This window comes from Daphnia pulex, chromosome 10 (assembly GCF_021134715.1).
Source record: "Daphnia pulex isolate KAP4 chromosome 10, ASM2113471v1".
NCBI lineage: Eukaryota > Metazoa > Arthropoda > Branchiopoda > Diplostraca > Daphniidae > Daphnia > Daphnia pulex.
Genome location: NC_060026.1, coordinates 3,602,766 through 3,629,213, shown reverse-complemented (window position 1 = coordinate 3,629,213; position 26,448 = coordinate 3,602,766). Strand labels below are relative to the sequence as shown.

At 41.5% G+C, this 26,448-nt stretch overlaps 4 protein-coding genes across 8 annotated transcripts; all 4 read right to left on the bottom strand.

Annotated features, from left to right (window-relative positions):
- Positions 1 to 1,120: 1,120 nt before the first annotated feature.
- On the bottom strand, positions 1,121 to 7,715 carry LOC124204844 (protein timeless-like). 4 transcript variants are annotated; one of them, XM_046602065.1, is made up of 15 exons: positions 7,665 to 7,715; positions 6,471 to 6,627; positions 6,316 to 6,387; positions 5,658 to 6,025; positions 5,216 to 5,314; positions 4,786 to 5,147; positions 4,507 to 4,708; positions 3,869 to 4,013; positions 3,660 to 3,806; positions 3,521 to 3,584; positions 3,281 to 3,447; positions 2,444 to 3,216; positions 2,114 to 2,378; positions 1,499 to 2,053; positions 1,121 to 1,436 (listed from the first exon to the last, which is right to left on the bottom strand). In XM_046602065.1, the coding sequence occupies exons 8-14, from the start codon at positions 4,002 to 4,004 to the stop codon at positions 1,692 to 1,694; spliced, it is 1,914 nt and encodes a 637-aa protein (XP_046458021.1). In that variant the 5' UTR covers positions 4,005 to 4,013; positions 4,507 to 4,708; positions 4,786 to 5,147; positions 5,216 to 5,314; positions 5,658 to 6,025; positions 6,316 to 6,387; positions 6,471 to 6,627; positions 7,665 to 7,715; the 3' UTR covers positions 1,121 to 1,436; positions 1,499 to 1,691. The 4 variants fall into 4 exon arrangements, with proteins under 4 accessions (XP_046458021.1, XP_046458019.1, XP_046458017.1 ...); XM_046602063.1 differs by lacking the exon at positions 7,665 to 7,715 and having other exon boundaries at positions 4,786 to 4,984; positions 5,086 to 5,147; positions 5,658 to 5,783; positions 5,864 to 6,387; positions 6,471 to 6,623; XM_046602061.1 differs by lacking the exon at positions 7,665 to 7,715 and having other exon boundaries at positions 4,786 to 4,984; positions 5,086 to 5,147; positions 6,471 to 6,623.
- LOC124204843 (nipped-B-like protein B) lies at positions 7,163 to 15,783 on the bottom strand. The gene is made up of 24 exons (XM_046602060.1): positions 15,684 to 15,783; positions 15,429 to 15,612; positions 15,092 to 15,356; positions 14,426 to 15,033; positions 13,861 to 14,359; positions 13,682 to 13,781; positions 13,365 to 13,616; positions 13,087 to 13,300; positions 12,744 to 12,996; positions 12,511 to 12,657; positions 12,109 to 12,447; positions 11,484 to 12,017; positions 11,146 to 11,418; positions 10,889 to 11,077; positions 10,594 to 10,822; positions 9,994 to 10,529; positions 9,812 to 9,913; positions 9,679 to 9,750; positions 9,532 to 9,603; positions 9,257 to 9,469; positions 8,974 to 9,188; positions 8,638 to 8,911; positions 8,169 to 8,553; positions 7,163 to 8,101 (listed from the first exon to the last, which is right to left on the bottom strand). The coding sequence occupies exons 1-24, from the start codon at positions 15,745 to 15,747 to the stop codon at positions 7,680 to 7,682; spliced, it is 6,441 nt and encodes a 2,146-aa protein (XP_046458016.1). The 5' UTR covers positions 15,748 to 15,783; the 3' UTR covers positions 7,163 to 7,679.
- Positions 15,761 to 16,848, bottom strand: LOC124204845 (39S ribosomal protein L2, mitochondrial-like). Its single transcript, XM_046602066.1, has 4 exons — positions 16,554 to 16,848; positions 16,247 to 16,495; positions 16,120 to 16,180; positions 15,761 to 15,852 (listed from the first exon to the last, which is right to left on the bottom strand). Exons 1-4 carry the CDS (start codon positions 16,759 to 16,761, stop codon positions 15,834 to 15,836), a joined length of 537 nt encoding a protein of 178 aa, XP_046458022.1. The 5' UTR covers positions 16,762 to 16,848; the 3' UTR covers positions 15,761 to 15,833.
- Positions 16,849 to 20,558: 3,710 nt separating this feature from the next.
- Positions 20,559 to 26,061, bottom strand: LOC124204835 (protein timeless-like). 2 transcript variants are annotated; one of them, XM_046602056.1, is made up of 15 exons: positions 25,909 to 26,061; positions 25,302 to 25,825; positions 25,096 to 25,221; positions 24,654 to 24,752; positions 24,524 to 24,585; positions 24,224 to 24,422; positions 23,945 to 24,146; positions 23,307 to 23,451; positions 23,098 to 23,244; positions 22,959 to 23,022; positions 22,719 to 22,885; positions 21,882 to 22,654; positions 21,552 to 21,816; positions 20,937 to 21,491; positions 20,559 to 20,874 (listed from the first exon to the last, which is right to left on the bottom strand). In XM_046602056.1, the coding sequence occupies exons 8-13, from the start codon at positions 23,440 to 23,442 to the stop codon at positions 21,706 to 21,708; spliced, it is 1,398 nt and encodes a 465-aa protein (XP_046458012.1). In that variant the 5' UTR covers positions 23,443 to 23,451; positions 23,945 to 24,146; positions 24,224 to 24,422; positions 24,524 to 24,585; positions 24,654 to 24,752; positions 25,096 to 25,221; positions 25,302 to 25,825; positions 25,909 to 26,061; the 3' UTR covers positions 20,559 to 20,874; positions 20,937 to 21,491; positions 21,552 to 21,705. The 2 variants fall into 2 exon arrangements, with proteins under 2 accessions (XP_046458012.1, XP_046458011.1); XM_046602055.1 differs by having other exon boundaries at positions 25,096 to 25,463; positions 25,754 to 25,825.
- Between the last annotated feature and the right edge of the window lie 387 nt (positions 26,062 to 26,448).

Below are 26,448 nucleotides of genomic sequence, written 5' to 3'. Positions count from 1 at the left end.
ACTTTCCCACATTAATGACATGGATGGTGTCGACAGATCAAATTTCAATAAAACTAATAAAAAGCACACGCGTTTTATGTTGTTCAATTATTTAAAAAAAAAAAACACGAACCAGCACGTATAGGACTATATTGTCAACAACTTGTGTAAAGATCTACTTAAATGAAACGAATAAATATCTAAAATAACATAAAATAAAAATTCTGGGGGGTTGGGTGGATTGTTGCGCAGTATACAATCACAGTGAGTGTAGCCCGGAGCGAGTGAATAGTTTGTGAGTTGGCAATTGAAACTTTATATTTCCGACAAAGTTTACTATTGTTATTGTACACATTTATATAGAGTCAACTTTGAAGACAATGAAAAACTTCCCCCCCCCCTCTGTGTGTATACTATTACTATATAGTCAACTATTTAAAATGATGTAATATTCATTTGACACAAAGACGTCACACACGACACACAATGACTCCGCTGGATTATTTATCTTTTCTTACTGATATTATTTGCCGGGCTAGATTTGATATACTCAACGAAGATTGCGGGAAGTCGTATTTGGTCGTATTCGTGAAGCGAATTTGCCCAGCGGGCAGACGGCGTGAGTGACGTGATGAGCTCGATCGAAATGGCCTTCCACGAATAATGATGGCGGATGTCGTGTAATTCGGCTAATGAACCTTTGATGACGGCTTGGTAAAATAGATCAAACACAGTTGGGGTGGTTGCCATTGTTCTTTCTTCATTGAGAGTTATTACGTAAGAATGACTAATACACTGTGACTGGGAAAATTTTTAAAAACACTGGGTAGAACTTTGCAGGGGTGGACTGAAGAGCACGAGCACAAGTAGATGATTGAATGTTTTAGTTTTCATGGGAAGGTTCTAACTGTATATAAGGGAAACCCGTTGGGATGATGTGACCAACGTCTTTTGAGGGCTTGACCTTGATGGGGTCCTTGGGCCAAGGACTGATGTGAACGTGATGCTGGTCACGTAAACCAAAATATTTACGTAATGATTACGTCATCTTTTCTGGAATGAGGACGACCGTAATTATGTCAATCAAGACAGAGCAATTATTTAGGGAGATAATTAGTTAATTACTTAGAGACGCAATTAATTGAGAATTTGTCAATAATTAATTTAATTATACGATATTGCAATTACACAATTAATTGTTGACCAATAAATAATAGGGAAAATGTCTTACCAAATTATTGTTGGAGAATATTTACAGAGAGGTGAATCAACTAATTGTTCCACATTTAATTTGAATAGTTTAAACATGCACCGCTGTCCGTTTAGACGGAATTGAATTATCTTGTGACGTCACTACCGTCCAATCTGCCTAATCTGTCACAAACAGAAGGTCCTCCATTTCTTCGTCGTCGCTAGAGTCCATTTTGTGGACTTCTAGTGAACTGGTGGTGCTGATACTGTTGATGGGAAATTATGTAAATAGGCTGCTGAAATTCGTGATATTTGGAAATTAATTTACCTGTCCAATGCTCGTGGACTATGGTGGTCGAAGACACAGTCGATGCTATTTTGCCTAGAAATGTCGATCTCTGCTGAAGGAAACTTGGATTCCAGGAACGAATCTTTACGGTGAGATACGCCATCGTGAATTATGTAAGGGTGAGAAGATGATCTTTGGACATTTTGGACATTGACAGATGAATAGGGGTGGTCTATAACTCGATTTTCTTGACTCGAGTCAAATCGAAATCGATCCTCTTCTGGTCGATGGGTCCGAAAAGGAGGGCGATACTGTACAAAGTGTCCGGGGACCATTCACGCGGGATACGAGGGTACAGGACAGCCTGAGGGGAAGGAGGAATGAGACCAATACGAAATAGGAGATTGAGGAAGAGTTCTGAACGCAGGGCGGATGCTTCCACCTCCGTCCAGGGAACCAAAGGGCAGGACAAATTCATTTGAAAACTTAGGGTATATATGGGGTGGCGGAATTCTTGGCCGGAGTAGGTCCCCAATCGAACAGCACAGGCTGATAATAATGAAGACTGGATCCAGTCCAGTTGCTTCTGAAATCCTGAAGGAATAAAAAATCCAATTATTTGAGTAAAAATGTTTACAATTAATTGAAACGCACCAGAATCCTTGAGTTGAATCAAAAGTGATTTAATGTTGGTGTCAGGTACTTCGTACGACAATTGATTTGTTTCAGTCGATTCTTCTATTGTTTGCTCATCAGAATATTTTAGTAGGAGGATATCCATCGAATGGGAAGCGGAATCTTTTATCTTTTGCGGATTATTTGGGTTGCTAGGCAATGTCTCCGTGTATCGATGATGTGAAAAATACCGCATTGATTTGTTAATGATCAATTCAATCAAATCATTCCAGTCGTCACGCAACTGCAAATAAATCAGACAATTTGAATAATTCCGAATAATATAGCTGTTGATTGTAATAAACTTACGTTGAATTCCACTGCCCAAATTTTGCTGAATGGACGAAGAATGACGGGCCGGCACAAAAGGTCGGCCCGGCCCAAATCGCCCGCGACGTGATGCAAAAGAGTCAAGATGCAATCGTTGACGAATGAGACGTTGGTCTTGAAATCTTCGAGGGCCGTGCCGTATCGATCGACTATCATTTCCGAACAGAATTGAGTCAAGTGTTGGCCAATATCAAAACTCCCGCGTGACGATTGCCCAGTGGACCGTTCGAGCGCCAGCAATAAGATGTGATTGGTTGCGATGACGTCGAGTAGATAGCGACGACTTTGAACGACAGGATCGAATTGGCGGAGTTGGAGCAAAAAGAGTTGACGGAGGTCCCGAATCGCTGGCACGTAACCGCTCAGTCGAGTAATCAAATAATTTCCCGGTGCATTTGCATTTCTAGACGTCGAAGGACGAGAAAATCTCTCCAGTGTTTTCAAATATTCACGAATTGCTTTCACGCACAAATGCAAGCGCCTCACGCACGGTTTCAAATCGACTGTTGAATGTTGAAACGCAGACATTTCTAGTTCTTCCGTCTGACAAACAGCTTCCCACGTCAGATAACACAGGACATCAATAGTTAAGACGTTTTTTAAATGTTCCACGCTCAATTCCAACCGGGAGGCGATGGGAAGGAAATAAGAAATGAGCCAGAGAAAGTGCGACTTATCCAGCAGCTGGAGGTGGGCGTCGCCCTGTTGTTTCAGCATCTGTTGATGCAATTGGCCCACCAGCGTGTTGTAGCCTATCAGAAGAAAGTTTAAAATTTTAAACTTTGATTGATATACGCTATAGCGGATTATTATTACCTTGCCGGATGAAATTGATGGTAAATCCTTTCAGGAGATTCAAAGTACTTTCATCCGTCGGTTTGTACTCGACGACGTTGCCTTTCATCTCCACTCGACGTCCAAGTTTGTTGCATTTGCTAAGCTTTTTCAAAATTTTCTCTGATTTCTTGGAACCTTTAAAACTCCTGGATACCGAGAGCAGAGATCATTTAAGTCATATGGCGTTTCCCATGCAAATATTTATTTATTTTATTTTACTTTTTTAAGCATTTAGTTCCGCCAAGTTGAGATGATGCGGAAGACGACGAACTTCCGCATTTACCTGTAAAAAAGGGAAACGAGAAAAGCGGATGTTAAATATAAAATGTTCAAAGGTTTTCCAATTTTTATGACTCACTGGATTGACTTCCTGAAGAACTTTTTCTTCGATTGGATTTCCTCATCACTGAATCCGTAACCTTTGGTGATGTCATTTTCGGCGCGTTTGAAGCTTCCGAGTGGAAGCCGCTGGACGTACTTTGCTGACTAGATCGTCGAGATTTATCTATTGGCGCAGGTAGAAACAAATTACATAATTGTCGTGCCATTTGCTCTCAGTTTTAATACCAAATTGATTTGGCTGGTCTTCGTCAAAGTAGAATTCCGGCTCAAGATGAGTGCAGTTTTCATCTAAAATTTGTAAAATAATTTCAACGGGTCGATCCTTGTACAAGAGAGAAATGAGCTGCACAACTGTCACCATCCATTGTTCCTATACGCAAATATTAAACAGAAAACGGTTTAGTATCAGCCGAACGCTATAATCCGATATAAAGTTGTTTTTTTGTTTTTCATTTGATAACGACACAAGCGAATGCAATTCATTATTTAAGAGACTACAGGTTGAACGGGTGCAAGCGTGCTGTATGACATGACTCTATGTCTGGGGGGGGAGGGGGTTAAAGGCAAAAAAATCAATACGATGGATTAAGTTACTCTCGTTATAGCTGTAACATATCTCGTACGTTACTTTTTCTGGGAAACCATTTGAAAGGATCTCGCTCTTTTACTTAAATTGTTAATATTATTATAGAAAATTAGAGTTTCAACCGTATACATTTATGTACAGGATCTTTTGAAATTAAATTTTAAACCGTCGTTCTGCGAATTAAAATTTACCTCTCCGCCCAGCTGATTCATTCTTCTACCTTAATTTTAGACGCGGGAAAATAAAAGATTTCAAGTGATATAATTAATTAGTTCACCCTTTGGGCGCCTTTGGGAGCAGGCCAGTAAGCTGATGAGGAGACGATTTAGTCCCTGGGCCAATAAAATCCGCACAAGTTGGTCCTGCTGATCCTGTCGTTTGTCCGCCATCTGAGTAGGTCGTTCGGGAGCGTGCAGGATATTGCGAATGAGTAATAGGGAATGATTCACAGAAATGTTATCGTCGCTCAACAACGGCTCCTGGTGATTTGGTGGGAAAACGGTTTTGTGTTAAAAGGATAAAATAACCTGGGCGGGATCAATTAGAACGCTTTTACCTTTTCTAGGGTGTGGCAAACGTGACTGAGAACGACTGGTATGGCCCCACCATCCAGAAAGGATTCCTTGGCGTTGTAGAGGAGCTGAGTCAGTTTGTAGATGACAACTTGTTGCGTTGTCGTGCTGCTCTGATTGGATCGAGTCGCTTCGCCGACCATTCCCAGGCATTCTAGGGGTGTAGTAAGTTCAGCCAATAACCTATTTAAAGACAGGGAAACCAAACAACATTTCAAAAATTACTTTTCGAGTAATACCGTACAACCATAAGCGATCATCAGCGAATCCATATTATAATATACTTGATTGTCGAATTCAAAATGCTGGGCTGATCCTGGCTGTTGATAAGAATCGGTATTAGATCCTATACACACATAAATTAATTGTTAGTTTGGTGGAATTGTAATCTAGTCTATTCATTTTCTATTATACCTTGTTGAGAATGTCCAGGAATGCGAGGGCGCACCGGAGTGGGCGAGTAATGGATGGGATCCTCGTTTTCCAACTTGATATTGATCTCTTCAAGATGAACTGGAGTGTAGCAAGAAAGAAAACAACATTTTCAACTTCGTTTTTCGTGACGTCGAGTGGAGGAGATGGTGACGACACATCATTCAATGAAAAAAGGAAAAGTTGGCCGGAAAAGCCTATTATTTAGCTACAAGGCCAACTGGCGGATAGAAGTGGAAATAGATTATTAGTAAATAACTGTTAGGGGGTGCTGTGAATCACACAAACATGTCTTGATTGCACAGCTGGTGTTGTGACATATAATTCGTTTCCGACGAATTCCCAATCTGGTGCTCATTATATTCCACGTTTAATTATTTCTTTAAGTAAAGAAAAATAAATGAATTGGTTGGGGGATGCTTACCCAGACATTCGCCGTCGATGTAGTACTTGCCGCTATGACAAGTCCCCAACGGAATGAGAGATAAAGACGGAACATGGCCACTTAATGTCATCCGCCGTTCCATTTTGAACCCTCACAGCAATCCGGCTGTCAATATAATACGAGCGACAGTTGTTTTTTTCACACCATTCAAACAAAACACTTGAACGAATTGATCAAATCTGAACTTATTGTGGACGGAATAGACGTGCCAGCGCCGTGGGGATTCCTGCGGTCGTGTGAGTAGGAAAAGCGGAATTGCGAATACTTTTTGTTATGCCGGAGTCGGTAAATCGGCTCCGGCTGTGCGCATGTCTGTAATCTAGACGCGACACTCGGAGTGAGACCATCTAAATTTTTAAAAATAAATAAATACTTCGTGTTATTACATTATCGCTATCGCAATTGACCAACGATAAGAAAGAAAAAGGAAAAATGTCGTGGCCCCTTATCGTCGAATCCTTTCGAAATTGATCTTTTCAAAAGAATCGTTTACATTTAATTTCCTCTTGTTTAGATGTTGGAGAACTATTTGCGTTGGCCCTGGGTAATTCCAAACGTAGACGTCACAGCTCGGAGGAAAAGTGACACCCCCACCTTCTCCAGTCTATCCGCCTACCTATTAAACTGTACTCTATACCTTTTTTTTATGTTTTCCGATCGTATCTCTGGTGACTAGACACGCACCAATGACTCGTCGGGTTGGAAAAACCTTCGTGCCAATCAAAATAGAAACGTGCTGATGAGAAAGATGAAAGAGAGAATAGTTCCTTTATATTTATAGTACATTTATACCTCGGATTGACTCGACGTCATAGAAGCAGACACAATGGCGCTCGCCGGAAGCGTCTGGGAAATGAGAAGAAACGACGAGTGTGACGGTAGCAGCATTCGCCAGCACGACGACATTGTGTCACGACTCCCAGACACCCAACACTGTCAGTTGAAAATCCTAAAAAATGTTCTAATTGAACCACTTTTCTGAGTTTCTCAAACGTCATAGAAATGAGACTATATAAAACTAAAGAACGCCCCTCAATCCTTTTCTATATGCCAGTCTGACTTAACAATGGGGCGGGCCGGCGGGGGAAAGAGTGCGAATGTAAAGCCAAATGGTTCCAGCGGATTGACGAATCATCAACCACGACGCTACGTAACTGACTATAATACTAATTGGAGTCAGGTGTAATAATAATAAGGTGAAACTGACAGAGGCACCTCTCGTACGAAAGGTGAATCTTATCTGCTGATAATTGTACACTGCACCTTAATTGTGCATCGTCGGAGGAGGAAAATCCCCACAGCCCAGCTTTTTTTTTTCCTTTTAATTATTTAATTTAATTGGCCCGAAACTTATTTTATGAGGGGGAAAAACGATTCGTCATATAGTCAAAGTTTCTGGTGCAATTAAACTTATTTTGATCTTCATCTGAATTCGAATTGTCCGGAATTGTCTAATTAAAAAAAAAAAAAAAAATGCAATAAAAGTTAAACGTCATCGCGCAAGTATATTTTAAAAGAAACCATTTAAAAAAAATTGGCTGCTTTAAAAAAAATGACCCAAAATGACATAACAGACCTAAATATGGTAGCGCGTATACGCGTTTAAAGCCCATAAGAGGCAAAATGGTAAAAGTGTCTCCATGGTATTACATGAAGAGAGGGAATTTCAAAGTAAAGTTTTGTAACTACTTAACCCAATCCCTCTCTAGTATGCGTAAATATATATATGTATAACACTAGTTTGTCGTTCTCTATGCAGGAAAGATCGCGAAAATGAGAAATAAGCCCTGCAAAAAACTGTACATATTATTTCTCCTTGGATTCACCCGACCGACTTTTGACAGTCGACAGTGCCTGGTACAGAGTATTTTGGAAATAGATCCGTAGACATTTACAATTCAATTCTTTGTATGCCGCAGTGCCGATTCGGGGACAGATGTAACCTTTCCCAAACTGAAAAAAATGACTTTGAGAAACTGCAGTTACCAGTATCAAAAGCATTCAAGCTCTGAAGTCCGGGTCGCAATCCGAGTCATCACTGCTCTCGTCGCTTTCAATTTTCCGCTTTTTCTTCTTATGGGATTTCTTTTTACTACTACTGCTGCTTTTCTCGCCTCTTGGTGATCTCGGAGTTTTCGACGATTTTGATCGAGGGGTTTTCATTGGTGTCGACGGCGCACCCATAAGCGCCACGCCGGGTATTATCGGCGGCGCTGCTCCAAAAATGGGCACTCCCATTGCGGGGACGTCAGTCGGGACTGGTGATTCGGTAACTTGATAGGTTCGCATGGCGGAAGCCAGTCTCTCCTCTTCGTCCTCTTCGGCAGGATCAATGTTGAGCATGAGCTGCTTGAACTCGATATACTTTTCCACCAGACTCTGTTTACTAGACACCTCCAAGTATCCACCTAAGCCGAGATTTTCTGTTTGAACAATAAAAAGCAGGTTAATTTATCGTCAAGTGGGAAGGCTTAGTTGGTGTTTCCATACCTTTCAACGCATGTAGAGTTGGTGTAGGCATAAATATGTTGACCAGTTTCCTTGGTGCGTTCTTCTCGTAAATCTTTGCCCCTTCTGACGGTGAATACTGGGTTATTTTGGCATCCGTCAGGCCATACTGGTCCTTTAGGTGTTGTTTAAGCATTAGAAGGAGGAGACAACCCTGAGCAGCCGTCAAGAATTCTTCGAATGGTCTTGTGTCTGGAGGTAGCCGTTGCATGATGGATGCAATGTCTTCATCGTCTTCCTCCTCCTCCGGACTAGTAGGTACAGCACTGGGGAGCAGAGATTCTCGGAATCCTTGCAAGAGGTTAGACCCCGTCACAGACACCATAATGTCAATGTGATGGATCAAAAAGAGCGGTTCGTCGATCACCTGTTAAATAATGGCACAATAATTACTTTTATGTTGACGGAGTAATGAAACGATATAACCAAACAACTGCGTTCCGAATTTTACCTGATAAGGAAAAGAAGCTAGATTGTCTGCCAAGTATAGAAGCTGTGCGAGAGGGTTCTTCGAGGTCTCGTCGAACTGTTTGAGCATAGAAAGCACGAGAGCTCTTCGCTGTTGTTTAGTACCGCGAAGAAGGGAATAGAGGAAACCATTGAGAGCAGACGGGTGTTCCCCTTCCCTGAGCCGGAAACCACGAGCAATTCCTTGGCTTTCTTGTATTGCACTAGCCACAGAACACTTGGTACCGATTTTCTTATTAGGAGTCTCCGGTGTGCTCCTGTAAATTGAAAATAATTTAATAAGCCAACAAATTAGAAATTCATCATTTCGAAAACATACTTTGAAGCTGACTGGACAGGAGAATTCTCTTTTGGAGCACTTTCAATTAGCGACTGTAACTGGTAAGATAGTCGAATGCCTTGCAACGCTTTCATGTGAATGAATCCAGGGTACTTTTTTTCTATTTCCTGCAACTGTTTGTCTGCTGCGTGCGATACTCGCTCTGCGTCAGTGCTGATGCAAATCAAGTATGGAACGATTTGCACCGGATGAACCTATTGGAAATAAATTTCACTTGAGTAAGCCGCATTGATTCGAGAATCAAGAATGCAAACAAGCCTACCAATCCTTGCTGAAGAATCAACTGCGTCACTCTGAAAGCTGATTGTCGAACACTGGACGCGCCATGGAAGAAACAATCAAGGATTGGTTTTAGATAAAGTTGAATGACGGTACTGGCCATTCCAGAGGTTACGTCTCCCATTTCTTTGAGATTCTCCTTCTTTGACGTCTTGGACCACTGCTGATCTTCTTTGATCATTCGAATTTCCTCTTCCTACAGAGAAATGTTGTATTAACCAATTGAATCAGGAACTATGAATCACAGGAGAAATATACCTGAAGGTATGTTTCGATGTTGTTTAGCACTTGAACTTTTAGTCGCAAGGCAACAGAAGGTTCCAATAAACGCTAAATAAAGAAAAAGAGCCGGAAAATTAAGTAAGAGCCTGATGAAAATTACGATTACCACAAATTTTAACTTACATTAAGATAAACTGATTTCAGGGATTCTCCCAACATGAAGTCGTAATGCCTGATGCAAACAGAACCAATAGCCTGGAAAACAAATTCAAGATTACATATGGCAAATTTAAGTTAAGAAATATTTTCTAAATACCTGAAGAGTGAAGAACTGCATATCAGTGCAGTTTTGGCACACAAAGTAAAGAAGTATCTCCATCACTTGTTGTTTGGTAGAGTCAGGTAACCCGTAACGCACCTGAAACCATTGAAACCAAAATTTAAACAAGGTTTCAACACGGTAATCCTGAGATCAAAACAATCAAACAAAATAATCACCTCTTCGTCTGTAAAATCGAAATGCCACAGTAGCAATCCCACGGTGAAAAGTGCTCTTCGGAAAAAAGGCCGGTGTTGGACGAGTCGCGGATTGTCGGGGTCTCTCTCGTGCATAAGCTTGTATTCAGTCAACGGACCGAAATATTTTCGGAAGCAGTCTCGAATGAGCTTGAAATTCCGTGTGACATGATTAACAACCGAGCCAAGGCAAGATAAACAAGCCGCTACGACTGCCTTTTCATGCTGCAAGATCAACTTGACAGCATCTTCTTCCAGTTGAGCGAGGAAAGATTCACTTGGATGTTCCAGCAAGGGGACTACTACTTCCAATGTCCGGGCAACGTCACTAATAATTTGATAGTCACCCTGAGTCCTACAGCGAAGACTCAAGTACGGTTGAAGGGTCATGGCATGTGGCACAAGTAGTAAGGGTCGTATTTTTGCGAACAAATATAACGTAGTCATACAGGCGACTAATCGCTGAGAAGCTCCTTTCGTTTCTCCGCCATTTGAGTTTTTCCCATCCGCCGATCCCGCTACACACGGAAAAGAAAATCGTTATAAAATTCGTTTAATTCAAAAAATTAATTATGGACTCACCGGAACTGGGGCCTCGAGCAAGAGAAGCTTCCTCGAGTCGGAGAATATTTTCGACTAAGCAGTCAACGATTTTTTGGTAGGCCATCAATAGGGCTTTGGAAGGTTCAACATTCGCTTTTGTCACGTCTTCTTTGTCTTCTTTGGGTCGAAACATCTGTTGAAGCAGTTGCTCAAGCCAATCTAAGCCGGTATCTCTGCAGGCGGCCACGACGTCAGTTATGTTCATAACCTGAGAAATGGCATGAAAAATGAACTTGAAATTCGAAATCCAATTGATGGGATTGAACTCAAGTACCTTTCTCATTAAAGCATTAAAGTCAAGTGTCGGCTTATCTCTGACTGGGCTAAACCACATAGCTTGGAAGACCTCCATGACCAGCTTTTTGATGCCACCTTCTTCGTCGTTCACTCTTCTGATCATCTTTACGCATATCTCTGGAATCTTGGTGAAATCGGGACATTCGGTGCAGATGTCTTTCATTATCTATTGGTAAAAAAATTGGCAATTATTACATTTGAGTCATTATTATCAAATAAATAACTAATGACTACCTTAATGACTCTTTTGCGAACACTAACTCCCGTGTCCAAGATACGCGCAGACAACATGGTATAATATTTGTCAATAAGCTCTGGGCGTGATAGGACAAATTTTCCTACTAAATCAACAGCTGCTTCTCTCACTGCTGTACTTTGGTCCAGGAAAGAATGATGAACACCAAGTTGCATGTCGGACCGGGCCAGTACGACTGGGTCCGATTCAACGATTTGAGTCAGGCATTTCATGGCTTTGGCTCGCACAGCGATAGCCGGTTCCGTCAAGACCTAAAAATACAAAGTGATGCAATTGAGCAAAACACGTAATACGGATAGAGTTTTTTATTGTTTACCTTCAAAATGTGCTTGAGATACGAGTCAAAGCTTTGAGAAAACTGTCTTTTGGAAGCCAAAAAACGTGTGATAAGCTCTGAGCTTTCGGCATCAAGAGGCGTTGTTAAAACCTGCGTTCTTGTACCAGGTGCTGCTTCTGGGAAAGGATTGATTTTGGAGAGTAGTAGCTTCTTTCTCCGATCGGCCATTTCCAGGGATTGGTTGTGGTCATTGCAATCAGCGGCAGTGTTTTCCTGTTCAGGTTTCTTGGCATTGTCGTCTTCGTCCTCAGAAGACGAGGACGAAGACGAGGATTCGGATGAAGAAAAGTGGTTACGCTTTTTCTTCTTCTTCTTTTTCTTAGGTGTTTCTTTAATCCTCGGTCGTTCCTCAACACCGGTTTCGGGTATATTTTCTGACGAAACGGATCTCTTGGTCACACTGTTTTTTATATCCATGTACCATTGAGCGACGTAGAAATGCCGTGCATGAAGCATTGCAGGATCACATTGAGAATTGACAGCAAGATAATCGAGCAACAATGACTGAAGAACCTAAAAACAAAATAAATTGCAATTAATCTTTTGTGCTTATGATCTAGTAAAAATGACAACCCATCTTTTATTAATTTTTTTTTGCAAGTACCTCGATTTTATCTGCTGGTATGTTTTCTTTCTCGTGATCTTTGTCTCCGCTCTTTTTCTTCTTTTTATGCTTTTTCGATTTGAATTCTTCCACCGCGTTGTTAGCTTCATCTTCACGAACCTGCTTCAGCAATTGATCGATAGTGTCCGTTTTAAGTTGAGAACTGACGGCGTCCTTTCTGAGACGAGCTGCCACTACGCCAAGGTACTCTAGGGATGCCACTTGCAACAGCACATCGACATTTTTGTTGCTAAAGTTTTGCACCAACAGCTTGCCCAACAGCGATAATAACAACTCGGCGGCCGGCCACTCAGGCTTGTTTACGGTGCTCAGGAGATCCTAATGAAAACAACCCTTATTAGATACTTTTGACCTTAACCTTTTCCTGGAAATAACTCTTACTTGTACGAAATTTTCAAACAGCGGACGATAATCAACTTCCTCGTTGTTTTTAACTCCACATTTCCCGAGAAAGACCGATAGAAAATTGGCGGCTGTTCGGACTGCGGTGTCGTATCTTGTATTCACCACTACTTCTGGATCCATTGCCTAAGGAAGACATTAATTTGAGTTTAGACAAGCTTCTCTAGGTACAAGCATACAAAAAGAAATTGGGGAGAAAAAGATTAGCCTACCAAGACAGAGCTATCCACGTCCTCAGCCGAAACGGTTGTTCCCGGAGGAGCCCCTAGCTTCTCTGGGAGGCATAGGACACATTGTATGAGCTGAAGGACTAAGGCGTTGAGCATCTGTATGTGCTGTTCGGCGCTAAGGCGGAAAGTGCGAAGTCCTCGTTTAGAGGAGGGCAGGCGTGCGATGGAAGCTAGGATATCGTCGAGCAACAATCGTCTATGCTTTTCATAGCGACTAAAGATCGTCGTCACTAATCTATATCCGGCACGAAAAAAAAATAAAACAAACAAAAAAAAACATTAACAATTGCTCATAATGATTCCATTAAAAATCACAAATTTATACCTCAAAGTGGACAACTGCAATTCTGGAATATTTTCGACGAAGAAAGGTGCAACACCTACGGTTGAAAGATGGAGTACAGCTGTATCCGTTAACGTCTGGACTGCCAACAATTCAGCCATCAAACCGACTAGGCCTACCATTTTATGATAGACCAATAGAACAGTTTTGTCCCGCACTTCTCGTACGTGGGCCCTTTTCTTCTTTGAACTTCCGCCTGTAAAGCCCAATGAAGCGATGCTGGATTTCGTGCGTCTGTGAATCAATCAATCAAAATATACCTGAAATCGTGACATCCTTTTTGGACTCGGTCCGGTATACTGGATCATATGCCGGATAGATGGAATGCTGCAACTGGAACCTGGCCAGCTGAACAATTCTCTCAATGACTTCTTCGAGGTAGGCTCGCTTGGGCATGCTTGGCGCTGTAAGGATATGAAGGGCTGCCAGCGCCGCCTCTACAGCTCGGAGTACACGCTCAGAAGACAATTCCGTCCACAATTTGCTCTCCTCTTCATCTTCATCCGGATCCCCTGTAATTTCGACAGGCGCATGTTATGAAAATGGGACTCAATAAGTGAACTTTGCGATAATATACCGAGAAGGGAAATTTTGGCTCCATCACGTATGTTCTTTTCGAGCAGATTGAGTAACCGAACAAGTCTCTCGGGGGGAACAGCTGACATGGCACCCATTGACTAAGTAAGAAATGAGATTACAATTCAAAAAAAAAAAAAAGTTTAAAAACACGCTATCGGCTAGAAAATAAAAATATACCTTCAATTTAGCTGCTTCTGCACACAAATCGTGGAGTTGCTGTTTGGGAATCATTGCCTCCTGAGGTATATCCGTGTCGTTATCCAGATCAGCCGGGGCATTCAGATCAGCATCTTCCGTAGCATCGAAAATGTGTTCGACTAAGCGCGTAAATCTTTGAAACGTATTTGTCTCCATGAGTTCTTCCGCGTTCAATTTGCCTTCGTCATGGACGACCTTTCGCTCCAGTCTTTTCAATTTTTTCTTTGGAGCCGGTGCCACTTCATCGTTGTTCGGTGTCGTCACCTCACCGCCGGTGGATTTTCTTTTACGAGGAGTCTCTCTGTCTTTGTCTTCTTTCCGCACTTTCACTTTGGGTTTACTCTCCTCTACAATTGGCTTTTGTTCCTTCACTGGTTCCACTGGTTTCACAACTACACTTCCTTTTCCACGTCCTCCACCGTCAGAATCCGAGTCTTCTTTATAGGACGGCCGCCCACTACTATGATTCCTGGACATCCTGATGGAACAAGATTATTAATAAAAAAAGATACAAGACCACCAAGGATTATATGAAATTACGTACCGATTATTTTGCTGTGAGGAATTATTCATGGACGACAGAGCGATGGGATCCACTTTAACGGACGCAGTGAACGGTTGGCTATTCGCTGTCTGCTGAGGTACGATGGGTTGGGGTTGGAACGTAGATTTTTCAGTTTCTTTTCTTTCGTGTGAATGCGTTGAAGCTATCGCGTTGGGGAACTCTTGGTGGTTGTATACCGGCAAATGGGGTTGTGCAGCCTGTTGTGGAACTGGATGCTGTGTCGGAGGCTGCTCTTGGATTTGCTGCGGATGAATTTGCTGTTGCTGATTATATTGTTGTGGCTGTTGCGGCTCTACAAGAGGCATGGCAGGGTGTGTTGGCTGCGGTTGTTGAGGAAGATATTGTGGATAATGCTGCTGGGATTGTTGTTGCTGGCAATGCTGCTGGGCTGGTACTGGAGTATGAACGGGTTTTTCATACCCCCAGCTTGGGCTATTGTAGTTCTCTTGTTGTGGCTGCTGAGGATATACATTGTTTTGCGCAGCCAAAAGCTTCGTCTGCGTGGAATATGGACTCCCCTGTGGAACGTAATTCATGGCGGCTTGCGCGGGCAATCCTGGAGCAGGACTTTGCTGAGGAGCATATCCCTATGAAAAATGAAACATGAAAACAGCTACTTTTGGCAAAAGAATTCTCTGGTTCTACCTGATCAGAATTGCCACTTGGTGTATAAGCCCCGACATGAGTGGCAGGTGATGCATAACCAATTTGCTGCTGAGAATTGTACACGGCTTGCTGCTGCTGCTGCTGATGGGGATGCACAGTACTCTGATTGCTGTTCCATGGCTGTGGATGTTGTTGTTGCTGCTGCTGACGAAAGACGTGTGGGTTTCGCTGCAGTATTGCACTCAGTAACTCAGGTTGGGGTTGTGAGAGCTCTGGGTGATTGAAATTCTCATAGCGTTGATCTCTGGATGTGTAACAGAATTTGTCGATGAATTAAATAAATGAAGATAAATATGCTGTATGAAGTGGAAAGTACCTTAGAATTATGTGCTGGGGATTATAAGAGGTCGTGGTGAGTGCATGTTGAAGTTGAGCTGCCAAGGCATCATCATGAGGAGACAGGAGTCTGTGAGCTTCCTCAGCGACTCTTGGATGGAAAAGTAATGAACGACTGGCTTGTGTGGAAGCCAGGGGCACCGGCAATGGCATCTCAGGTAGCACTAATAAATAAATAATAGGAAGTTTTTACGATTCAGAACAAACAAAAAATTAATGTGTAAATAAAACTTACAGTCGCTGAGACTTGCAATGCCAGCCAGGCTAATAATGGGGATTGTAGGGATTTCGCCATTCATCGTGAAAGACCCCTTCCCCACTGTTGGTAAAGTTGAGGATCAACAACCTACTCCTTTACCTATATCCACTTGATCTCTGACACTGCTCACATGGCAACATCCAGACTGAAAAAGAAAAACAGGTTAAAGAATAATTGTAATGAAGAAGACAAATAAATGGCAGGTAGTAATTAGAGGTTACAAGAACACTGTAAACATCACGAACACATCAGACGAGGTCAATGAGTCCAAAAATACCGGCTACAGGTGACGATTATTTGTTTAAAAATGCAAATTTAACCTTGATCTAGCTTAGAGTACTGTTTACACAGCTAACAAAATATGATTTTCTAAGAATTTATACTATTGTTTACAGATGATCAAAACAATTACCAAACTTCAGTGCCTACTGGCAGTGCTCCCAATGGATGAGCATCTCCTTCTTTTGGTCGAACTATACAAAGAAATTTACACTTTAAATTAAGGTCTTGATCAGTATTATAACACTGTATATACATACTTGCATTTCTGGGGATGTGCCCAGATGTTGATATTAAATCTCCAACTTTCATAGTTGAGGATGCTAAAATGTACCTTACTCTGTCTCCAGCTGCTACCAATGCAATTTTTGAACTTCGACATGGGTCATATTGCAGTCTCAAGATTTTTTCAACCAATGGAGGCCCTTCCTTTGGTCCAGAACGAACATTATCAACCCATCGGTACTTTTTCTTGTGTCCACCTCCAAGACCACCATACACTTTTTTACCTTTAGAAGGAATTAACAGTTTAAAAAATCCTTTTTTCAATTGAAAATGAAATGTTACCTGTGGTAGGATCTCTTCCTGCCAACTTCATGAGTGGTAGTTTCTTTACAGTGTACTCCTCAGGGAATTTCACTAACCATTTGTTACCGATGTTTCTCCATCCAGGTTCTGTCAAATACCCAAATTTATTTATGCAACGTATCTGATGGAGTTGGGGTTGTGTGTTGTTCATGTTAGGCTGAGTGTTGGAAATTTGACCGACATACATTGTGATAACGTAAGGCGATTATTAGTGACACATAGTCTTGAAAAGGAATTCAACAACTGTTGCAACATCTTGATTCAAAAATGTCGGTTGAAAAGTATCTAAACATTAACTTTAAGCTTTAACTTCAATTTCTCTACATTAAAGCTAGCCGAAAAACTGAAACAATTTCAAGCAGACGACTCAGAGCGGCGACACGGGGAAAAGGGTAAACCAGACCAGAGGGGCTTCAGTTCGAGCGATCGTGCTTCACTTGTCTTTTCACCGGGAAACTTTGAATACGCCTTTCAGCACAACGTACAATTTAAAAATTCTTGAACCATCTGAACAACTTAAAAAGTTTATGGGGGTGGCCCGTGTTCGACTTCCGTCTGGCACTTTTCTATCTGGCCGTCATTTGCATGATCACTTGGTTGGGCATTCAATGCCTGATTGATTACTGTTCTCTTTCCAGCTGCTTATCTAGGAACTCGTCTCGTGGTTCGGCATATATGGGAACATTGCAGAATGTCAACGTCATCGTTTTATATCGACCTTCTACCTTAATCACACAACAGCAAGACCCCACTAACGAGAAAATTTCCCAACCCACTACCTTGAACCTACCCATTGCGAGCTCGAACTAAAAGATGGTTACACAAGTCGTAACGAGGCAGTTCTTCCTTTCTGATAGAAATCGAGTGATCGCTGATTTGTAGATTGCGGTGATCTACCTTGTGTTTTTCAAGTTAATGAAAATAATTTGCAAATATTTCTCCATTAAAATGATTGAATAATGAGGGTAAATTTACTAAATTAATGAAATTTAAAAAAAATCCAAAATTGTTTAAACTTGAGTTTAAATTAAAACAAAATATTAAGTAAAACAAGGGTAAAACTTTGTTGTAGCCTTCGTGGGTTGTTTGAGTCTTTTCGAGATGCCATTTTTTTTACCCAATAACGTTGCCGTTTAGTGAATTTTTTCAAAAATAACCAACATAACATAGCGCGGGTACACTCCGGCGATGCTACTTTCAAGGTTTAGGGCTTGTACAATGTACACTACAAGGCCGCAGGCACTGATATGGTTAACCGCTGAATTTGAATGGATTGAAATATAGTTATTTCGAGAATTAATCGCAGTGGAAATTTAGGTCACTAAATAGGTGACACTAAATAGGAGATTCAGACATCGTGTTTATTCCGGTTTATTCATACTGGTCTTATATGAGACACAGTATCAATGACGTCTTTTTGTGGTCTTATTAATTTTACATGTGTAGTCAGGCGATAATAAAATACAAAATGGGTATATTCAATTCGTGGTAAAAAAGTTAGTATAGTAGGCCTATGAGCTTAATATCTTCACGCACAAAGAGAAAAATAGTCCGTCACTATGGCAGAATTTTTTCTCTCTCTCTCCATAGTCCATACTCGATTTTCATTTTAATGATTATGAAAATAATTTACAAATATTTCTCCATTAAAATGATTGAACAATGAGGGTAAATTAATGAAATTTAAAAAAATTCAAAGGAATTTTAACTTGAATTGATATTAAAATAAAATATTAATGAAAATGACCTCCTCTGGGTACTTGCTAATCAAAAGTCTCATACTGAAGTGCATATAAGGACCACTCAACTCACAAGTAGACATTCAACATTTCTCAACGGTGAAATTAAGTTAGTAAAATCAAACTCCAAAGATGAACAATTCTGAATTCCAACAAATGACCACCGCTGACATCCACCAGGCGTACGGCCACATCCCTGCCCTGTGCCAGACAATGCATAGTTTTGAAGAATTCCTTGACACGACGGACCCAATACCTGAAGCATCGAGGTGGTTAATAAAGACGATGGTGACAGCAGCCAAATTCGGTCTAACATCCATGACTGAGCTCATCGACCGTCTTATAAAGGAGTGTGAATTTTTAACTCAACAAGCGCAATCCGCCCAGTCAGAATCGAAATATTTCCGGCAGGAACTTGATGCCGAAAGGAACAAACGACTCCGTCAATTTACAGATGAATCAAAAGACCGGCGGATCGCGCAACTGGAAGAACAAATCGCCCAGGCGAAGCGTACACACAAGTCTCATCCAGGCTCAGCGCAACATGCTCCGGTAACTTCCGAAAACCGCACGGATGGGCAGAAACCGATCTCTGAACAGATTCCAATGCAACAAGACATTCCAGCCGAGGATTTTATAATTACTTCAAGAGATATTGAGCGAAAGGTTGTGGGTAGCAGCCTCCTGCTTACAAAAATTTTGAGTCGTCACATTGGCCGTTTCCTTGGCCTAGGGGGTCAAAATGCCAAGCGTCTGGAACGGGAATACGGCGTGAAAATCGACATTTTAAAACGCCAAAATCAATTCGAGGATTTGAAAATCGTAATATCGGAAGGAGATGAGGACCGTCGCCGTGCGGCCTCCGACGACATCATCGAGAACCTGCCGGTGGAAGTCCATTGTCCCAACCTGCAATGTTATGGTCACGCATTGAGAAATGCCACATCCCAGTTCAATGTTCAAATCGACCGAACGAACCCGAACATCCCCGGCATGACAATTTGCGGTAGGCTAACCAACTGTCGCCAGGCGTACTATCAGCTGGTGGGCTACAACGACAACATTTTGTATCAGTAATAACACCACACCGCCTTCTGTTTCTTTCATTCTCATTCAGTTTTCCTACTTTCCCACATTAATGACATGGATGGTGTCGACAGATCAAATTTCAATAAAACTAATAAAAAGCACACGCGTTTTATGTTGTTCAATTATTTAAAAAAAAAAAACACGAACCAGCACGTATAGGACTATATTGTCAACAACTTGTGTAAAGATCTACTTAAATGAAACGAATAAATATCTAAAATAACATAAAATAAAAATTCTGGGGGGTTGGGTGGATTGTTGCGCAGTATACAATCACAGTGAGTGTAGCCCGGAGCGAGTGAATAGTTTGTGAGTTGGCAATTGAAACTTTATATTTCCGACAAAGTTTACTATTGTTATTGTACACATTTATATAGAGTCAACTTTGAAGACAATGAAAAACTTCCCCCCCCCCCTCTGTGTGTATACTATTACTATATAGTCAACTATTTAAAATGATGTAATATTCATTTGACACAAAGACGTCACACACGACACACAATGACTCCGCTGGATTATTTTTCTTTTCTTACTGATATTATTTGCCGGGCTAGATTTGATATACTCAACGAAGATTGCGGGAAGTCGTATTTGGTCGTATTCGTGAAGCGAATTTGCCCAGCGGGCAGACGGCGTGAGTGACGTGATGAGCTCGATCGAAATGGCCTTCCACGAATAATGATGGCGGATGTCGTGTAATTCGGCTAATGAACCTTTGATGACGGCTTGGTAAAATAGATCAAACACAGTTGGGGTGGTTGCCATTGTTCTTTCTTCATTGAGAGTTATTACGTAAGAATGACTAATACACTGTGACTGGGAAAATTTTTAAAAACACTGGGTAGAACTTTGCAGGGGTGGACTGAAGAGCACGAGCACAAGTAGATGATTGAATGTTTTAGTTTTCATGGGAAGGTTCTAACTGTATATAAGGGAAACCCGTTGGGATGATGTGACCAACGTCTTTTGAGGGCTTGACCTTGATGGGGTCCTTGGGCCAAGGACTGATGTGAACGTGATGCTGGTCACGTAAACCAAAATATTTACGTAATGATTACGTCATCTTTTCTGGAATGAGGACGACCGTAATTATGTCAATCAAGACAGAGCAATTATTTAGGGAGATAATTAGTTAATTACTTAGAGACGCAATTAATTGAGAATTTGTCAATAATTAATTTAATTATACGATATTGCAATTACACAATTAATTGTTGACCAATAAATAATAGGGAAAATGTCTTACCAAATTATTGTTGGAGAATATTTACAGAGAGGTGAATCAACTAATTGTTCCACATTTAATTTGAATAGTTTAAACATGCACCGCTGTCCGTTTAGACGGAATTGAATTATCTTGTGACGTCACTACCGTCCAATCTGCCTAATCTGTCACAAACAGAAGGTCCTCCATTTCTTCGTCGTCGCTAGAGTCCATTTTGTGGACTTCTAGTGAACTGGTGGTGCTGATACTGTTGATGGGAAATTATGTAAATAGGCTGCTGAAATTCGTGATATTTGGAAATTAATTTACCTGTCCAATGCTCGTGGACTATGGTGGTCGAAGACACAGTCGATGCTATTTTGCCTAGAAATGTCGATCTCTGCTGAAGGAAACTTGGATTCCAGGAACGAATCTTTACGGTGAGATACGCCATCGTGAATTATGTAAGGGTGAGAAGATGATCTTTGGACATTTTGGACATTGACAGATGAATAGGGGTGGTCTATAACTCGATTTTCTTGACTCGAGTCAAATCGAAATCGATCCTCTTCTGGTCGATGGGTCCGAAAAGGAGGGCGATACTGTACAAAGTGTCCGGGGACCATTCACGCGGGATACGAGGGTACAGGACAGCCTGAGGGGAAGGAGGAATGAGACCAATACGAAATAGGAGATTGAGGAAGAGTTCTGAACGCAGGGCGGATGCTTCCACCTCCGTCCAGGGAACCAAAGGGCAGGACAAATTCATTTGAAAACTTAGGGTATATATGGGGTGGCGGAATTCTTGGCCGGAGTAGGTCCCCAATCGAACAGCACAGGCTGATAATAATGAAGACTGGATCCAGTCCAGTTGCTTCTGAAATCCTGAAGGAATAAAAAATCCAATTATTTGAGTAAAAATGTTTACAATTAATTGAAACGCACCAGAATCCTTGAGTTGAATCAAAAGTGATTTAATGTTGGTGTCAGGTACTTCGTACGACAATTGATTTGTTTCAGTCGATTCTTCTATTGTTTTCTCATCAGAATATTTTAGTAGGAGGATATCCATCGAATGGGAAGCGGAATCTTTTATCTTTTACGGATTATTTGGGTTGCTAGGCAATGTCTCCGTGTATCGATGATGTGAAAAATACCGCATTGATTTGTTAATGATCAATTCAATCAAATCATTCCAGTCGTCACGCAACTGCAAATAAATCAGACAATTTGAATAATTCCGAATAATATAGCTGTTGATTGTAATAAACTTACGTTGAATTCCACTGCCCAAATTTTGCTGAATGGACGAAGAATGACGGGCCGGCACAAAAGGTCGGCCCGGCCCAAATCGCCCGCGACGTGATGCAAAAGAGTCAAGATGCAATCGTTGACGAATGAGACGTTGGTCTTGAAATCTTCGAGGGCCGTGCCGTATCGATCGACTATCATTTCCGAACAGAATTGAGTCAAGTGTTGGCCAATATCAAAACTCCCGCGTGACGATTGCCCAGTGGACCGTTCGAGCGCCAGCAATAAGATGTGATTGGTTGCGATGACGTCGAGTAGATAGCGACGACTTTGAACGACAGGATCGAATTGGCGGAGTTGGAGCAAAAAGAGTTGACGGAGGTCCCGAATCGCTGGCACGTAACCGCTCAGTCGAGTAATCAAATAATTTCCCGGTGCATTTGCATTTCTAGACGTCGAAGGACGAGAAAATCTCTCCAGTGTTTTCAAATATTCACGAATTGCTTTCACGCACAAATGCAAGCGCCTCACGCACGGTTTCAAATCGACTGTTGAATGTTGAAACGCAGACATTTCTAGTTCTTCCGTCTGACAAACAGCTTCCCACGTCAGATAACACAGGACATCAATAGTTAAGACGTTTTTTAAATGTTCCACGCTCAATTCCAACCGGGAGGCGATGGGAAGGAAATAAGAAATGAGCCAGAGAAAGTGCGACTTATCCAGCAGCTGGAGGTGGGCGTCGCCCTGTTGTTTCAGCATCTGTTGATGCAATTGGCCCACCAGCGTGTTGTAGCCTATCAGAAGAAAGTTTAAAATTTTAAACTTTGATTGATATACGCTATAGCGCATTATTATTACCTTGCCGGATGAAATTGATGGTAAATCCTTTCAGGAGATTCAAAGTACTTTCATCCGTCGGTTTGTACTCGACGACGTTGCCTTTCATCTCCACTCGACGTCCAAGTTTGTTGCATTTGCTAAGCTTTTTCAAAATTTTCTCTGATTTCTTGGAACCTTTAAAACTCCTGGATACCGAGAGCAGAGATCATTTAAGTCATATGGCGTTTCCCATGCAAATATTTATTTATTTTATTTTACTTTTTTAAGCATTTAGTTCCGCCAAGTTGAGATGATGCGGAAGACGACGAACTTCCGCATTTACCTGTAAAAAAGGGAAACGAGAAAAGCGGATGTTAAATATAAAATGTTCAAAGGTTTTCCAATTTTTATGACTCACTGGATTGACTTCCTGAAGAACTTTTTCTTCGATTGGATTTCCTCATCACTGAATCCGTAACCTTTGGTGATGTCATTTTCGGCGCGTTTGAAGCTTCCGAGTGGAAGCCGCTGGACGTACTTTGCTGACTAGATCGTCGAGATTTATCTATTGGCGCAGGTAGAAACAAATTACATAATTGTCGTGCCATTTGCTCTCAGTTTTAATACCAAATTGATTTGGCTGGTCTTCGTCAAAGTAGAATTCCGGCTCAAGATGAGTGCAGTTTTCATCTAAAATTTGTAAAATAATTTCAACGGGTCGATCCTTGTACAAGAGAGAAATGAGCTGCACAACTGTCACCATCCATTGTTCCTATACGCAAATATTAAACAGAAAACGGTTTAGTATCAGCCGAACGCTATAATCCGATATAAAGTTGTTTTTTTGTTTTTCATTTGATAACGACACAAGCGAATGCAATTCATTATTTAAGAGACTACAGGTTGAACGGGTGCAAGCGTGCTGTATGACATGACTCTATGTCTGGGGGGGGAGGGGGTTAAAGGCAAAAAAATCAATACGATGGATTAAGTTACTCTCGTTATAGCTGTAACATATCTCGTACGTTACTTTTTCTGGGAAACCATTTGAAAGGATCTCGCTCTTTTACTTAAATTGTTAATATTATTATAGAAAATTAGAGTTTCAACCGTATACATTTATGTACAGGATCTTTTGAAATTAAATTTTAAACCGTCGTTCTGCGAATTAAAATTTACCTCTCCGCCCAGCTGATTCATTCTTCTACCTTAATTTTAGACGCGGGAAAATAAAAGATTTCAAGTGATATAATTAATTAGTTCACCCTTTGGGCGCCTTTGGGAGCAGGCCAGTAAGCTGATGAGGAGACGATTTAGTCCCTGGGCCAATAAAATCCGCACAAGTTGGTCCTGCTGATCCTGTCGTTTGTCCGCCATCTGAGTAGGTCGTTCGGGAGCGTGCAGGATATTGCGAATGAGTAATAGGGAATGATTCACAGAAATGTTATCGTCGCTCAACAACGGCTCCTGGTGATTTGGTGGGAAAACGGTTTTGTGTTAAAAGGATAAAATAACCTGGGCGGGATCAATTAGAACGCTTTTACCTTTTCTAGGGTGTGGCAAACGTGACTGAGAACGACTGGTATGGCCCCACCATCCAGAAAGGATTCCTTGGCGTTGTAGAGGAGCTGAGTCAGTTTGTAGATGACAACTTGTTGCGTTGTCGTGCTGCTCTGATTGGATCGAGTCGCTTCGCCGACCATTCCCAGGCATTCTAGGGGTGTAGTAAGTTCAGCCAATAACCTATTTAAAGACAGGGAAACCAAACAACATTTCAAAAATTACTTTTCGAGTAATACCGTACAACCATAAGCGATCATCAGCGAATCCATATTATAATATACTTGATTGTCGAATTCAAAATGCTGGGCTGATCCTGGCTGTTGATAAGAATCGGTATTAGATCCTATACACACATAAATTAATTGTTAGTTTGGTGGAATTGTAATCTAGTCTATTCATTTTCTATTATACCTTGTTGAGAATGTCCAGGAATGCGAGGGCGCACCGGAGTGGGCGAGTAATGGATGGGATCCTCGTTTTCCAACTTGATATTGATCTCTTCAAGATGAACTGGAGTGTAGCAAGAAAGAAAACAACATTTTCAACTTCGTTTTTCGTGACGTCGAGTGGAGGAGATGGTGACGACACATCATTCAATGAAAAAAGGAAAAGTTGGCCGGAAAAGCCTATTATTTAGCTACAAGGCCAACTGGCGGATAGAAGTGGAAATAGATTATTAGTAAATAACTGTTAGGGGGTGCTGTGAATCACACAAACATGTCTTGATTGCACAGCTGGTGTTGTGACATATAATTCGTTTCCGACGAATTCCCAATCTGGTGCTCATTATATTCCACGTTTAATTATTTCTTTAAGTAAAGAAAAATAAATGAATTGGTTGGGGGATGCTTACCCAGACATTCGCCGTCGATGTAGTACTTGCCGCTATGACAAGTCCCCAACGGAATGAGAGATAAAGACGGAACATGGCCACTTAATGTCATCCGCCGTTCCATTTTGAACCCTCACAGCAATCCGGCTGTCAATATAATACGAGCGACAGTTGTTTTTTTCACACCATTCAAACAAAACACTTGAACGAATTGATCAAATCTGAACTTATTGTGGACGGAATAGACGTGCCAGCGCCGTGGGGATTCCTGCGGTCGTGTGAGTAGGAAAAGCGGAATTGCGAATACTTTTTGTTATGCCGGAGTCGGTAAATCGGCTCCGGCTGTGCGCATGTCTGTAATCTAGACGCGACACTCGGAGTGAGACCATCTAAATTTTTAAAAATAAATAAATACTTCGTGTTATTACATTATCGCTATCGCAATTGACCAACGATAAGAAAGAAAAAGGAAAAATGTCGTGGCCCCTTATCGTCGAATCCTTTCGAAATTGATCTTTTCAAAAGAATCGTTTACATTTAATTTCCTCTTGTTTAGATGTTGGAGAACTATTTGCGTTGGCCCTGGGTAATTCCAAACGTAGACGTCACAGCTCGGAGGAAAAGTGACACCCCCACCTTCTCCAGTCTATCCGCCTACCTATTAAACTGTACTCTATACCTTTTTTTTATGTTTTCCGATCGTATCTCTGGTGACTAGACACGCACCAATGACTCGTCGGGTTGGAAAAACCTTCGTGCCAATCAAAATAGAAACGTGCTGATGAGAAAGATGAAAGAGAGAATAGTTCCTTTATATTTATAGTACATTTATACCTCGGATTGACTCGACGTCATAGAAGCAGACACAATGGCGCTCGCCGGAAGCGTCTGGGAAATGAGAAGAAACGACGAGTGTGACGGTAGCAGCATTCGCCAGCACGACGACATTGTGTCACGACTCCCAGACACCCAACACTGTCAGTTGAAAATCCTAAAAAATGTTCTAATTGAACCACTTTTCTGAGTTTCTCAAACGTCATAGAAATGAGACTATATAAAACTAAAGAACGCCCCTCAATCCTTTTCTATATGCCAGTCTGACTTAACAATGGGGCGGGCCGGCGGGGGAAAGAGTGCGAATGTAAAGCCAAATGGTTCCAGCGGATTGACGAATCATCAACCACGACGCTACGTAACTGACTATAATACTAATTGGAGTCAGGTGTAATAATAATAAGGTGAAACTGACAGAGGCACCTCTCGTACGAAAGGTGAATCTTATCTGCTGATAATTGTACACTGCACCTTAATTGTGCATCGTCGGAGGAGGAAAATCCCCACAGCCCAGCTTTTTTTTTTCCTTTTAATTATTTA

Bases quoted from the DNA above. Each gene is read 5' to 3' on its own strand.
- LOC124204844 (XM_046602065.1), bottom strand. From the start codon at position 4,004: ATGGTGACAGTTGTGCAGCTCATTTCTCTCTTGTACAAGGATCGACCC. The intron at 3,807-3,868 runs GTATTAAAACTG...CTGCGCCAATAG, and splicing joins AGACCAGCCAAATCAATTTG to ATAAATCTCGACGATCTAGT. The intron at 3,217-3,280 runs GTAATAATAATC...TTCTTCTGATAG, and splicing joins CATCAATTTCATCCGGCAAG to GCTACAACACGCTGGTGGGC.
- LOC124204843 (XM_046602060.1), bottom strand. From the start codon at position 15,747: ATGAATGGCGAAATCCCTACAATCCCCATTATTAGCCTGGCTGGCATT. The intron at 9,914-9,993 runs GTGATTATTTTG...CAATGGTTTCAG, and splicing joins TCGATTTTACAGACGAAGAG to GTGCGTTACGGGTTACCTGA. The intron at 9,189-9,256 runs GTAGGCTTGTTT...TATTTCCAATAG, and splicing joins TGATTCTTCAGCAAGGATTG to GTTCATCCGGTGCAAATCGT.
- LOC124204845 (XM_046602066.1), bottom strand. From the start codon at position 16,761: ATGTATGTCGGTCAAATTTCCAACACTCAGCCTAACATGAACAACACA. The intron at 16,496-16,553 runs GTAACATTTCAT...TTCCTTCTAAAG, and splicing joins AGGAAGAGATCCTACCACAG to GTAAAAAAGTGTATGGTGGT. The intron at 16,181-16,246 runs GTATGTATATAC...TTCTTTGTATAG, and splicing joins GCACATCCCCAGAAATGCAA to TTCGACCAAAAGAAGGAGAT.
- LOC124204835 (XM_046602056.1), bottom strand. From the start codon at position 23,442: ATGGTGACAGTTGTGCAGCTCATTTCTCTCTTGTACAAGGATCGACCC. The intron at 23,245-23,306 runs GTATTAAAACTG...CTGCGCCAATAG, and splicing joins AGACCAGCCAAATCAATTTG to ATAAATCTCGACGATCTAGT. The intron at 22,886-22,958 runs GTAAAATAAAAT...CTCGGTATCCAG, and splicing joins GGAACTAAATGCTTAAAAAA to GAGTTTTAAAGGTTCCAAGA.